Source organism: Mirounga angustirostris, unplaced genomic scaffold (genome assembly GCF_029215605.1).
Source record: "Mirounga angustirostris isolate CCGP_5_RB_7025 unplaced genomic scaffold, mMirAng1.0.hap1 SCAF_3, whole genome shotgun sequence".
In the NCBI taxonomy this organism is placed as follows: domain Eukaryota; kingdom Metazoa; phylum Chordata; class Mammalia; order Carnivora; family Phocidae; genus Mirounga; species Mirounga angustirostris.
This window is the reverse complement of record NW_026991711.1, coordinates 133,572,613-133,586,101: the sequence shown is the minus strand read 5'-3', so window position 1 is coordinate 133,586,101 and position 13,489 is coordinate 133,572,613. Positions and strand designations below refer to the sequence as shown.

At 37.3% G+C, this 13,489-nt stretch overlaps 1 protein-coding gene across 1 annotated transcript in view; it reads left to right on the top strand.

Moving 5' to 3' along the window:
• The window catches only part of LRP2 (LDL receptor related protein 2), a 173,149-nt gene that overhangs the window by 56,014 nt on the left and 103,646 nt on the right, over positions 1-13,489 (top strand). The window contains exons 17-24 of the mRNA XM_064585822.1: positions 2,373-2,565; positions 4,420-4,545; positions 5,609-5,739; positions 8,301-8,438; positions 8,820-9,101; positions 10,339-10,578; positions 11,716-11,835; positions 11,941-12,057. Of these exons, the coding sequence (XP_064441892.1) occupies positions 2,373-2,565; positions 4,420-4,545; positions 5,609-5,739; positions 8,301-8,438; positions 8,820-9,101; positions 10,339-10,578; positions 11,716-11,835; positions 11,941-12,057 (1,347 nt within the window). The remainder of the gene's footprint in view (positions 1-2,372; positions 2,566-4,419; positions 4,546-5,608; positions 5,740-8,300; positions 8,439-8,819; positions 9,102-10,338; positions 10,579-11,715; positions 11,836-11,940; positions 12,058-13,489) is intronic.

Below are 13,489 nucleotides of genomic sequence, written 5' to 3'. Positions count from 1 at the left end.
TCAGCTCCCTTCTGCTTTGTTAAACTGGAATGCTCATCATGCTTTTTGTCAATGTCAAGTCTACATATTGAGCAAGTTACCTTTTAAAATATTCTGTAGTCAGTGGTTAAACTTTCTATGCTTTGATGAGGGAGGTATTACGTTGCTGTTTTCCAGGGAGAGGAAGAAGTGTCGGTGAGCACATGTGTAGAAAATGAGTTGTCAGAAATCGGATTAAAGTCAAGATCAGCTGAATGAAGCGCTCAGGGAACTCAAGATATGCTCAAATCTCTCATTCTAAAAATTCAACCCACCTGCCAGTCCATGTGTCTCTCTAGTTACAGCTTGCTCTCTCCTTCATTTCATGGTTGGACTACATGTTCCTATTCTCACTTCTACGTTTGTACTTCTCACTTATTTCTCATTCCATCCCAGTTCGCCAACTATGTCACTTGAAACCCTTCTCATCGCGGTCACCTCCAGTCTCATTTCCTTCTCTTTCTTGGCCATTCTTTCTGGTGTTCTTTAACAGGTCTTTCCTTTTTTGCTTGTTTCCTAAACAACTGTGTTCCCTAATGTTCAACACTGGTTCTCTTCTTCTTCATCTTCTGCATAACTTTGTGCCTTCCGTGTCTTTGATTAACTATTTAGATAGTGATTTACAAATCACTGTGGGGAGACTTATGATAGGGCATTTACTGAATGATTTTCCTCCTAATCTGGGGAATGAGGGAAAGATCAGGGAAGGCTCTTCAGTTGATGATATAAATCTCCTTCTAAGCTCTCTAAGGTTCAGTCCCATAATGCCAGCTGCCTTTTGGATATCTCACCATATATCCCACCACCACCTCAAAACCAGTAAGTCTAAGTGGGCATCTGTACCCCATTTTTCACAGACCTCCTGCCTTAGCATAGAGCATGACCACTCTCCCTTCCCCTCTTATGCCCCCATTCCTCCCAGGATCTGGTGGTTACCTAAACTTCTCCCTTTCTTTTAGCCTCTCGTTAACTCATTAACCTCTGAAACGTGGAGTTCTCTGTCTCCCTCTCACTTCCAAGCCTTTGCTTTCCTGTAGCACCCAATTCAGCGCTTCCTTTGGGAAACTTCCTCACCTTCACCTTACCATATGATTCATTTGGACTCTGTGTTTCATATCATTCTGTGCATACCTCTCTCATAAGACCCATTACTCTTTGATTTTGCCCCTTGGCCTAATTGCCTCCTCTTCTGTCTCTCACTTCATTATAAATCCCTTGAAGGCAGTGTCCACACTTCTTGCAAGATCCTTCACTTTTCTAGGACTCAGTTTCCTCATCTGCAAAATAGGGATACTGATAATACCTTTTTTTTTTTAAAGATTTTATTTATTGAGAGAGAGCGAGAGCGCATAAGCAGAGGGAACTGCAGGCAGAGTTAGAAGCAAGCTCCCCACCGAGCAAGGAGTCCGATGCGGGACTTGATCCCAGAACCCTGGGATCATGACCTGAGCCGAAGGCAGATGCTTAACCGACTGAGCCACCCAGGTGCCCCCCAATAATACATTGATTGAACTATTGTAAGGGTTAATGAATCCATGTAAAATTCTTGGACCAGTTCCTGGCTTATAATTAGTATTCAATATAAGCTATTATTATTAATACTATTAGCAATATTATGTTTCCTAAGTTTCTAGTATGGTGTCTAGCACAGAAAGGACCTTCTTTTTATAATTCACTAAGTAGATGAATGGAAAAAGCACTAAGATTGGTTTTCCTACTTCAAAAAAGTGTTATCTTTTACTGTGACTCAGATTTTCTTTAGCAAAAACTAGGAAATAGAGAGGAAAAGACATAAAAATTTCACAAAGAGGAACGAGGTCTTTTTTCTCCTGTACCCAGCTCTGATTTTCTTTCGGTATCTTCACTGGTCTTTTTAAAATGTGGCAACGTTGAGGTTTTTGAAAGGCTGTTGATGAGAAGGTTGGGTCATCACACCTCAGAGATCCCCCCGCCAGTCGTACCTGGTGGTGTCAGCTTATCAAAGCTGTCTGTGGGTGGTGTTTGTGAATATGTGAACTCAGGTATCTTCTCTTCAGATGTTCTGCAATGAGAATTTCTTTTTTTTTTTTTTTTTTCTGGGAAGGTTGAACAAGGGAGTAAATGTAGGGCATACCATTTCTGGTTCTGTTTATCAGAATCATATCTGTTCTTTGAGATCTGAACTTTTGGGAATGGATAGATTCTAGGTTTATCTCATGTTGTTGCTTGGCAGTTTAGTTTTTTTTTTTTTAAAGAATTCCATATGGGTTACTGAAATACGCTGTAACTCTGACACAATTTAAATATGCAGTAGTAGGAAAATGTATGTCATGAAGTATGCGTAGTTTAAACCATGTCCATATTTCAACTTACAGGAAGAGAAATTCTCACTGCCAACAGGGTGGAAAGTGTTGAAAGTTTGACTTTTGACTGGATTTCAAAGAATCTCTATTGGACAGACGCTTCTTACAGGAGTATCAGTGTCATGAGGCTAGCTGATAAATTGAGACGTGCAATAATCCAGAATTTAAACAACCCACGATCAATTGTAGTTCATCCTATTGCTGGGTAAGTGTGTTCATGGTTTCCTGAAGAGCTTGCAACTGTATGTCTTTTAAAGTTATGGAAAAGTGATGCCACAGTTACTTGGCAAGTTCAGCAAATATAAGATTGAACTATATAAATTGAAATCACCTTAAACTTTATCCCTTTAGCATAAGCTTAAGTAATCACTTTATCTCCTTGAAAACACTTTCTCCTTAGTTTCGGCTTTCCCAGTCTTCACTGAAGTGTGGGTTTTTTTCACTGAAGTGTGGGGTTTTTTTTCCACAATTGAAGAGGACCAACAATGTGATACAGATTCAGTAGAGAAGGATTGAATGTGCAGTGGAATTATCAGGAAAGGCTCAAATTCTTTCCCTGCTTTAATGTATTGATATGAAGCTTAGCAAAACTTGCTTAATCATTCAGTAGTTTTCAGAATAAAAAGTCTTTCAGACTACAGAATAAGTTTCATGTTTAACCATTCCATGATTGGTAGTGTCAGACAAGAAAGAACAGTTTATACTATTCTTTTTAAGTTCTTACCTTTCTAATTTAAATATGGTTAATAGCTAATATGTTTGTTTGGAACAAGTCTGAGCTGGGTAGTTGTACTTGAGTGGAATAAAAAAAAAAAGAAAGAAAATGAGTGGGACTTCACTGAAGCCTAATTCATGGAGGGCACATAGTAAGCACTTTACATAATCTTGTCTAATTCAAAAACTGGTTTGTGAGCCAGGTAGATAGACTACCTGTTAAGCAACAGTTAGGATTCAAATTCCAGGCCTACTTGACTACAAAAGCCTTTGTGTCAAAGAACTCTGTATGAAGCCTCTAGAATGCTTATTTTGTATTTAAATTTTCTGCTGTGAAATAATTGTAAGAAACATTTAAAAACTGGTGATACTGGACTGGTGATACTATTAACAAGAAATTTTATTGCCCTGTAGAGAGTTGATTTTCTAATGAATTTATGTTAAACTAAGTCTTTGGCATTTGGTTTTGAAAAAGCTGTTAAATTCCTTTCCTACTGACTCCTTCATTTAAAAGAATATTAAGTAACATTTCAGAAAGTTAGTTTTGGAAAAGACTAATTTTAGTTTCTAAGGCTCACATGAAAGAGAATTTTTTTTTTTCCCCTAGATTTTTCTTTTTGTCACTCCTCAGAATAAAAAAACATGCCTTGGGTAGAGATTGTACAAGAGTTATGCTGATTTGGGTGCATTCTTCATCAGAGATGAAATGCTTTCCTGCAAATTGATCAATTCCTTGTGGAAGATGACTAAAGAGCTATCTAGTGTGTCCTAGATGTTTAATCCAGAGAGGAAAGAGAGATTAAAATCAGTTTTCTTGCTCATAGTATATCATTTCATTTGAACAACTTTGGAGTATTTAAAATGTAACCCAGGGGTGCCTGGCTGGCTCAGTTGGTGGAGCGTGTGACTTAGTGTTGGGGTTGTAGGTTCGAGCTCCATGTTGGCTATACGGATTCCTTAAAAAATAGAATCATAAAACTAACCCGAATTATGTCTTTTTAAAGAATCTACTTGGTGACAACAGTTTTAGGTCCTAGGTCTAGCGCAGTGGTTCTCTCCTCTGGATGCCCATTTTAATGCCATTTGTATTTGTGACTTTGGTTATATATAAAACCAAACTTTTAATTAAGAGATCAAAAAAATAAGAGTTAGATCAGTTGTATACTCAATCTGAATCTGCTTATTAAGGAGATTTTACTTTCTCTGTATAAGCCCGATAGCATATACAGAAAATGAAATTAGTTGTAGCAAGTCTCTGGAAAATCTGAGTTTGCGCTAAATCTCTCCAAGTCATGTATACTGTTCCAGTGTTAACATGTTTGATTTATTACCTCTTTTTTTTTAGGTACATATTCTTTACTGATTGGTTCCGTCCTGCTAAAATTATGAGAGCATGGTGTGATGGATCTAATCTTTTGCCGATAGTAAACACTACTCTTGGATGGCCCAATGGGTTGGCCATTGATTGGGGGTAAGTAGGAATCATCCCAAATTACTGAATTCCCCACTTACTGTGAAATAATTATGAAACAATGTGATGGAGTAAGGAAACAGGTACTACTTGCACTCAGATATTTTTACATCGACTGGTGCTGGGAGAAGGCTATAGAATGATACAAGGACACAAAGAACACAAACATAGTTGCCAACTTCTGCTGGGATGAAAACTAATGCATTCATGAATATTCTGAGGAAATCGATAGAGGAGGCAGAAGGATAGGACCTTTGGAAGGTAAGTATAGAGGAGGCAAGAACCACATCCCATTAGAAGTAGGATAGGGATTTGATGAAGTTCAGGTCATGTGTAATTTTCATAGAGGGCACCTTGAGGATAGTAAATCTTTGGTGTCAATCAACAAATGCATATTTGCATACACACACACACACACACTCTGGGAGAATTTTGAAGTATAAGAATTCTCAGGAAATTAATGATGTATCTAGGAATATAGGAAAAGGTAACAGGGTAAAAAAGCTTACAGACATGAAATGCCAAAGTAGTTTATAGGAGAGATGAAAGAAATGTATTTAGCCTTTTAAACATGGCTTTCTTAACTTGTGGACTTAACCAGGAGAAAAATAAAATACCTAAATTGAAGAGAACAACATTTTAAGTTTTCTTTTTCTTTAAAGATTTTATTTATTTATTAGAGAGAGAGAGAGAGCATGAGCCGGGGGGAGGGGCAGTGTGAGAGGGAGAAGCAGACTCCCCACTGAGCAGGGAGACCCATGTGGGGCTCGACCCCAGGACCCTGAGATCATGACCTGAGCCAAAGGCAGATGCTTAACCAACTGAGCCACTCAGGCGCCCCCATTTTAAGTTTTCTAAGATAAATAATTAAAACTCACTTATCAAAGTACTGTATCTTTGGGGAGGCATAAAACTATTACATTTTTAATGAGTATAATTTAATTTTTAAAGAACTTTGTTTAATAAATGTTTCAACTGAACATACCATTTATGAATGCCCTCAGTGTAAAGGGTGCATTACTAGTTTCTGCATAACAGATAACTAAGTATTTTATCATTTTAGTGCTTTACGGTTGTACTGGGTAGATGCCTTTTTTGATAAAATCGAGCACAGCACCTTTGATGGTTTAGACAGAAGAAACCTGGGCCATATACAGCAGATGACTCATCCATTTGGACTTACTGTCTTTGAAGGTATGCTTTGAAGCAGTGGAAGTGTGTGTGTGTTGTTTCTATACTCTGCGAATTGTTAACAGTAGACTCATCCTCATTTGACAATCTCACACTTATAGAAAGGTTGGTTACTTTAGAGTACAAAAGATGAAAATGGTGCTATTTTGTATAGACAAAACATTTGTTTTTTTTGACGGAACATTTCACTTTTAGAAGTGTATTTTTTTCTTTTAGATGCTTTTAGATAATAATTGACAACTTATATAGGTATAGCATTTTGTAGATTGCATGTATTATAAAATTTAACTTCCCAGGTGCTCTATTACATAAATATCCCGCAAGGAAATAATAAACTACTGCTTTCATCATTTTCAAGAATAAAACAGCAAGAGCGTTTGTAGTAACTTGTAGTGTTTTGTTGTTTTCTGTAAGAATGTCCTCAGAATCCTTGTGGAAAAATTATTACAAATATTTATCAACTGCATAGTCACTGAATGGCTCTGAAGCTTTTTAGACATACGTTGGGTAACTGACATCATTGTTCTATACAAATGTTAGAGTATGGCTTGTGAAAAATAGCAAGATGTACTTATTTCTTCATCAACCTTTCCAACAATTTACTGCTGCTAGTAAGGATTGCTGGGGACATGGAATTCTGGGAAACTACAGCATTAGGGATCTCACACTGATGTATCAGTTTCCCTCTTGAGTGGAGGTGTGGTGGTGTGGGTTGAGTTGCTGGGAATAAGAATGTAGTTTGGCACTTGTGAAACAGGTGGTTTGTCTAGTCTTGAAAATAAGGTTTCTGTGAATGATTGTATAGCTTGTGCACTGCACAAAAGTGCCAGGCCAAAAGGGTGAGGAGAGACTAAAATCTACCCTGGTTCTGTTTGACAAACCATAATTAGTCCAGTTAGAGAAATGCCATTTTGTGATCCACCAAAGGCCCTCCCAAGATGCTAGTTGTGTCCCTGGTTGAAACTTCTTACTCTGAACATCAATCAGCCAGGTGCTTTAAAAGACTAGACACTGACTGTAAATCAAAGACTTTCTCCCACACATATAGTGTGGAATGAATAGCTAGTAAATATATTGCAAGTTCCATCCTGTTGTCTATCTGTGCAGGAGGGCATGGTATTTAGAAATATTTTAAAAATGCTCTTTAAAGAGTAGTATTTTTGATGAGATGAGTCAATTATAAATGCTCATCCCTTCCTCTTTATGCCTTCCCATTTATTCACTCTCTTTTCATTAATGATGTCAGACAGCCATTTGCTGTTACATCCGAACCTTGTAAGAATGTTAAATTTTCTCTGCTCTTGATGAAATGCTTTGGGCTTGAACAAAAATGCAGTTTCAATACCTTTTGGTTTTATCAGTATGAAAAAAATTTTAGTGCATACTTCTGAAAACAACACAGTGTTCCCTAAATAATAATAATAATAATAAGTTTCTCTCAACAGTGCCCTCATTGTGAATTTCTTACAGAAAATTCTTTGATTGCACACCATAGAAATCATCATTCTTTTTAATGAAAGGCTAGATCTGCGTGACTATCTGTGCACCACATAGGAGTGAAAGGTTTATTGAACTTCTTATCTATTCTTTAAGTATAGTAAGATACCTTCATGAGTGGTGGGACTCAGTCTAGATAAGATTTAGTAAGTCAGTGACTGATTAGCCATTGATTAGGCCACAGATAAGGAAAACTGGTCTAATGATAAAATTTGTGGCATTTTAGGCATTTTTTGGTTAGCTGGGAATTTTAGTTAAAGTATTGTTAAAGAGAAAAATCCACTGATTCTATTAAAAACATATACGTTCACTTCCCTGCTTCGGTAGCTAGTGTAAAGTGAACAAGACTAGATTTTTGAAGTTCAGAATCTTATGATGCCTCTGTCTTACTATTTTGAACTTCATGGACTATGACTACAGCTGTAGGGGTAGACACACATGTGTGGATAATTTTATTGATCTCCAGAGCTACAGCAAAAGTTCCTTTTTGCACTAGAACTGTACTTTTCCTTCTCAACAGCTTCCTAGTAAAGTTGAGTGTAAAAAAAAAAAAATTAGTGTCTTCAGTTAAGACATGGGATATATAGAATGGTTGATCTGAAAGGGAGCTTAGAGATTTAGTCTATTTCCTTAATCTTACTAAAAAAAAAAAAAAAAAGAACCCTCACACAGTTAAGTATTTGCCTTGTAAGCACTCAGAAGTTTAGTGCTTTAGCTGGGCTAAGAACTCAGTCATATGAGGCACATCTAATGCTCTGTCAAATAATGCAAAATTTTATTTTTACCTATGGAAGTCTAAACCTAATGGCTATTAAATGCCATCGCAATACTCCATACACGCCTGCCTGAACCGGAACCCTGGTATCATTAAATATATTGCTTTCGCCTTGTGAAGAGTCATTCCTAGAGAGTAAGAAGTTGCAGAAAATGATTACAGAAACATATTACAGATATGTATGGGAAAATCTTCTCACATTTGCAAGAAGTGTTTCAAGCCTATTGCATTTTCCAAAATGATTTATAAGTGAGTTGTGATGAAAATGCTAATCACTGGTGTTTCTTCTTAGACCATGTATTTTTTACTGACTGGAGACTGGGTGCTATCGTTCGAGTCAGGAAAACGGATGGTGGAGACATGAGGGTTATCCGAAGTGGTATCACTAATATAATGCATGTGAAGTCATACGATGCCAACACTCAGATTGGTGAGATTGCCACATTCTTTCATATGTTTGTATTTATTTAACATGGTGGCTTCTTTTCTCTTTAGTACTTAATGATTTAGTATAGCTCCTGATGGTTATACATTCCTGTCACCCAGATAGTTAAATAATGTAAGACTTACAATCTGTTCAATTCTGTTAACCCTAAAAGTATTGTTGGGAAAAACACATTTTAAGGACTTTTTCTGTGCTTAAACTGAATGTTGTATTTGGCATGTTGATTTCCAGAAAGAAGCTACTTTGTAGTGTTGGGTCTGAATGTTCTTTTCCTATTTGTTTTCCTTCACAAACTAAACCTATGATTAACCCAGTGGAAATGACCATAACTCACCTCAGGCATTGAAAAAGGCATTGCTTTTTCAGGTTCTAACTACTGTAATCGACCCACACATCCAAATGGCGATTGCAGCCACTTCTGCTTCCCAGTGCCGAATTTCCAGCGCGTGTGTGGTTGCCCGTATGGAATGAGTTTGACTTCTAATCACTTGACATGCCAGGAAGACCCGTCCCGTGAACCACCCATGGAACAGTGTGGCTCCTTTTCCTTTCCCTGTAGCAATGGCAGATGTGTGCCCAGTAACTACCACTGTGATGGAGTAGATGACTGTCATGATAACAGTGATGAGCTCCTATGTGGCCAATTCAGTAAGTAACTTACACACAGAAGATACTTTTTGCGATGAGTAGAACAGAGAGGGGTGGGCCTTTTTTTTTTTTTTTTTAAAGGTTGGGTTATCTCTTTGTGAAAAAATCTTTTAGAATTTCAGATTTTTAATATGTACCCCAAGGCTTTAGGAAGCTAGATAATAAATATCATTAATACATAATGTTACCAATGATTTCTACTATTGATCTGGACTATATTCACTAACAGTATTTTTTCTCTGACATTGGCTATTCAGATCACCAATACAGTCATGACATCTTGGCAAGGACCTCAAAAAGTCATATCAAAATAAATAGGTTATATAACCTTTAGTATCTGAGAGAATAGTATTTCAGAATAGGTACTTGGAATAATTGCATTTGAAAATCCATGTGCTGTATTCCCTTTCCCCCACTTTGGAGTAAAATAGGGGTGAAATGGTGGTCTTAACATTTATATTTTTCTTTCAATGGTAATCCAGTCTGTAAAGTCTGGGACCTAATGAATGCTATTGCAGAAAACAAAAGCATTCCATTAAAATTAAAAAAAAAAAATAGGTAAAGAACAATTGAAATCTAAGAAATCTCTACCAAGGTGAGATCAATAGTAATAATAACCTGTCTTTTTGGAGAGAAAGAAGAGGGTCAGATTTGAAAATAAAAGTGCCCACTTGTACTTTTCTGAAATTTCTAAAATTTTCTCTTTGCTCTATTATCTTTCTGTTTCTAAAAGTACACATTTTTACCCAAATATTTTATCAATTTGCATTTTTCAAATGGCCCATTTTAAAGGTTTCTCTAAGTGTGAAATTGTGATTAGAGGAACTAGCTTAGAAGTAAGGGATGGGCCTCAGATCATACCAACTAGAGATTGAATATGGGGCAGATTCCTAAATCTCTCAAAGCCTCAGTTTCCTCATCTGTAAAATGCAGATAATTCTATATACTTCACAGCATTCTTGTGAGGATTAAGAGAGAAAAAAAATATATGAAGCATTTAGAAAACTACCTGGTATATGATAATTGCTAAAGAAATGTCCACTAGTGATGATGATGATGATGAGAACGACTTGCACATTTCTTCTTTTTTTTTTATTAAGTTCAGTTAGCCAACATACTCTTCTTATTTTATACATTGCTCCCATTGGAAAATAAGAACTGGGCCTTTACAAGGTAAGAACTCATTTAACAGGCTGTAAAAACAAATGCCTTCGTGACCAGTTTGTTTTCGTTGTAGATAATTCCTGTGCACCTTCAGCGTTCACCTGTGGCCACGGAGAGTGCATCCCTGCACACTGGAGGTGTGACAAGCAGTATGACTGTGTGGATGGCAGTGATGAGCAGAACTGTCCCTCCCAAGCACCCACTTCCTGCCCTGCTTCCTTCTTCACCTGTGGTAATCATCTGTGTATCCCAAGGAGCTGGCTCTGCGACACGGATAACGATTGTGCAGATGGATCTGATGAAAAGAACTGCCGTAAGTCTCGTGGTTGGTCAGCCTAGTGAATAGATTTGAACAATCAGTGGGCCTCTCACACTTTCCTCTGAGGCTCAGTTTTCATTGTATCATAGTCACATCGGTTCCATCCGTCAATTCCCATATCCATAGGCTTATAAGAGCAAAGACACAAGAAGCATAGACTCCTCCTGAGCACTGAGTTAATCCTATGGATGCAAAATGAGGACTGTCTCTGATGTCTAACATCCAGACACAAACTGGGAAAAAAATTCCTCCGCTGACTTTTCATATATTTAAGGCAAATTTGTTTTTTTCTGAATCATATAAATGTTCCGGACATTTGGCTACTGGTTTTTCTTTTCGTTTCATAGAAGCAAAGAGGGGATAAAATACAGAGGCATGGAAAATTAAATTTCCATTAGTACTGTCTGCCTGCTTTTCATCTTGCTAGTTCTGATTTCCTTTAGGTTGCTGTTTGTTTTTGAGTCTGTAATAATGGTTTAGGGTGGAGTTCCCTGGATGAAGGCCTAGTCCTGGTTGCATGACTAGGCAAGTCACTTTTCCTCCGTAGCATTTGGACTTTAAGACCTCTTCTAGCTTTCACATTCTGTGAGTCTATATTTAATACAGCTTCATGTTGTGGATGGGGCGGCCAGCACATCTGACTCTAAGGCTATGTCTCTTCAGCAGGGTGGGACCCTGGTTTCTAGAATTAATTGTTCTGCTTAGACTTTGGATTAAATGCAGTTGTGATCTGTCTGTATACTGTTGCTGCTAGGCATGTGACTCATGCCAACCATGATGCCTAGTTGGGTTCCATTGCTTAGCTTTAGAGTCACAGACTTCAATAATAATCCTGAGGTGTAGTCCAGTCCAAGTTCATGATGCTCACTATGAAAGCATAGTCTGTTTTTCAAAGTGTAGTCACAGATTCTGACTCTCACATACAATCTTTTTATTCCTCTTTCCAAAAACTGTCCTGGCTTTGCGTGCTCTTGCTGGGCTGACTTTGTCAGTGTGGCCGATTTGAAGGAATTTTGAACACACGTACAAATGAGATGACTTGTGTATCTCCTTAGCGTTTTGCAGTTTGGCTCTGGTACACACTGAACAAGAAATAAACTGTTACTTGGTTTTGTTTTTGAATGACATTAGAACTTACAGAGACATGCCTACCTAGTCAGTTTCGTTGTCCTGATCATCGATGTATTGACCTATCTTTTGTCTGTGATGGGGACAAGGACTGTGTTGATGGATCTGATGAAGCTGGTTGTGGTAAGTAGATTGCTTTATTTTTATTCATGATGTTTAAAAATAATCTCCGCGTTTAGTGGTTTTCTCCTTGAGCTAATTTCTAATGCTTTTTTTTTTCATTCTTAGTAATTAATTGCACTGCTTCTCAATTCAAATGTGCCAGTGAGGGTCGGTGTATTAGTAACATATATCATTGTGATGGTGTTTTTGACTGCAGTGATCACTCTGATGAGATAGACTGTTGTAAGTACCATATATCTCCATGTTTCATTTTCCTTAAAAGATTTTATTCATTTTGAGGTGGGGGAGAGTGCGAGCAAGGGGAGTGGCAGAGGCAGAGGGAGAGGGAGAGAGAGAATCTCAGGCAGACTCCATGCTGAGGGTGGAGCCCGGCACAGGGGATAGGTCTCAGGACCCTGAGATCTTGACCTGAGCTGGAATCAAGAGTTGAAGGCTTAACCGACTGAGCCACCCAGGCGCCCCTGCATGTTTCAGTTTTACTAGCATTGATATTACTGCAGGTTTTCTCTAATTTGGATAAACTTTGAAGGGAAGATATCCTGAATTACAAACTATTATCAAGAGAATGCGGTATTGAACATACAGTAAAGTTGACTAGGTATTTCCAAATAATGACTTATAATTTGTGAATCCAGTGATTGTATAAATGGGCACTGTCCAATGGTCCCTTAGGTAGGTTAAATATTCTTAGATATTTTTGTTTTTACTATTAATTTTTCCTAGGATATCCCAAATTAGTGGGTTTCAAGTTTTTGAGGCTTCTTATACATAAAGATGTCTTAATGGTTTCTTTTAAATCTCAATAGAGAGATCAAATCATGGTATACATACGGTGTGAAGTGGTATTTGATATTGACTTGAATGAATTCACTTCAACTATTATTTGTTGAATATCTGCTAAGATGTTCCTTAAAGTAAGAAAAATTATATAACCTAAGAGATAACTGAAGCAAAGTACACAGTTACAAGGGCCTTAGAAATGGTACAGATAAAATTCAATTGAGTTTCACAGAAAAGAAATTCTTTCTAGTCATAGGATTCAAGGAGCACTTCATGGAATATAAATCTGATGGATCTATAATCTCCATGGGCTGGAGACCTATGGTAGATGGGATCTCTTCTTGCTCACTTTTTGTGTTAAATGGATTTTAGACTTTAAAAGATTGTTAGTAAGGTGATCATTTGTTAGAATTAATGGTGTTTTGGATCATAAAAAGTAGGTTTTTATTAATTTTCCTCTCTAATCAGAAAAAAAGTATTTAAATCTATGGATAAAAAGAAAAGTCAAATAAAATGCTTAATACTTTATAGATGTTTACAACACCCCGAAATTCTTAATCATTGATTTTCCTGGTTCGTGTTGAAAGTATGGAATTCTTCTGTGATAGTTTGTGGTTAAACTGCCCATTGCCACTGACTTGCTGTTGCCTTACAAGGCCCCTGGGAGGAAGCTTGGGTTTACCCCTGTGAGATAGGGAAGCAACTCTTATCTATCCAGGATTGCTCAATGAATAGTGGAAAGTTTACGAAGAAGTAAGGATTTACTGTCACCTTTTGTTTACTTAATGTGTGCTGGTTTCATTGGGTATAGTTTGCTTGAGGGAAAATTAATAACACCCAAATATATGATATTAAACACATGAATTCAAAGTAA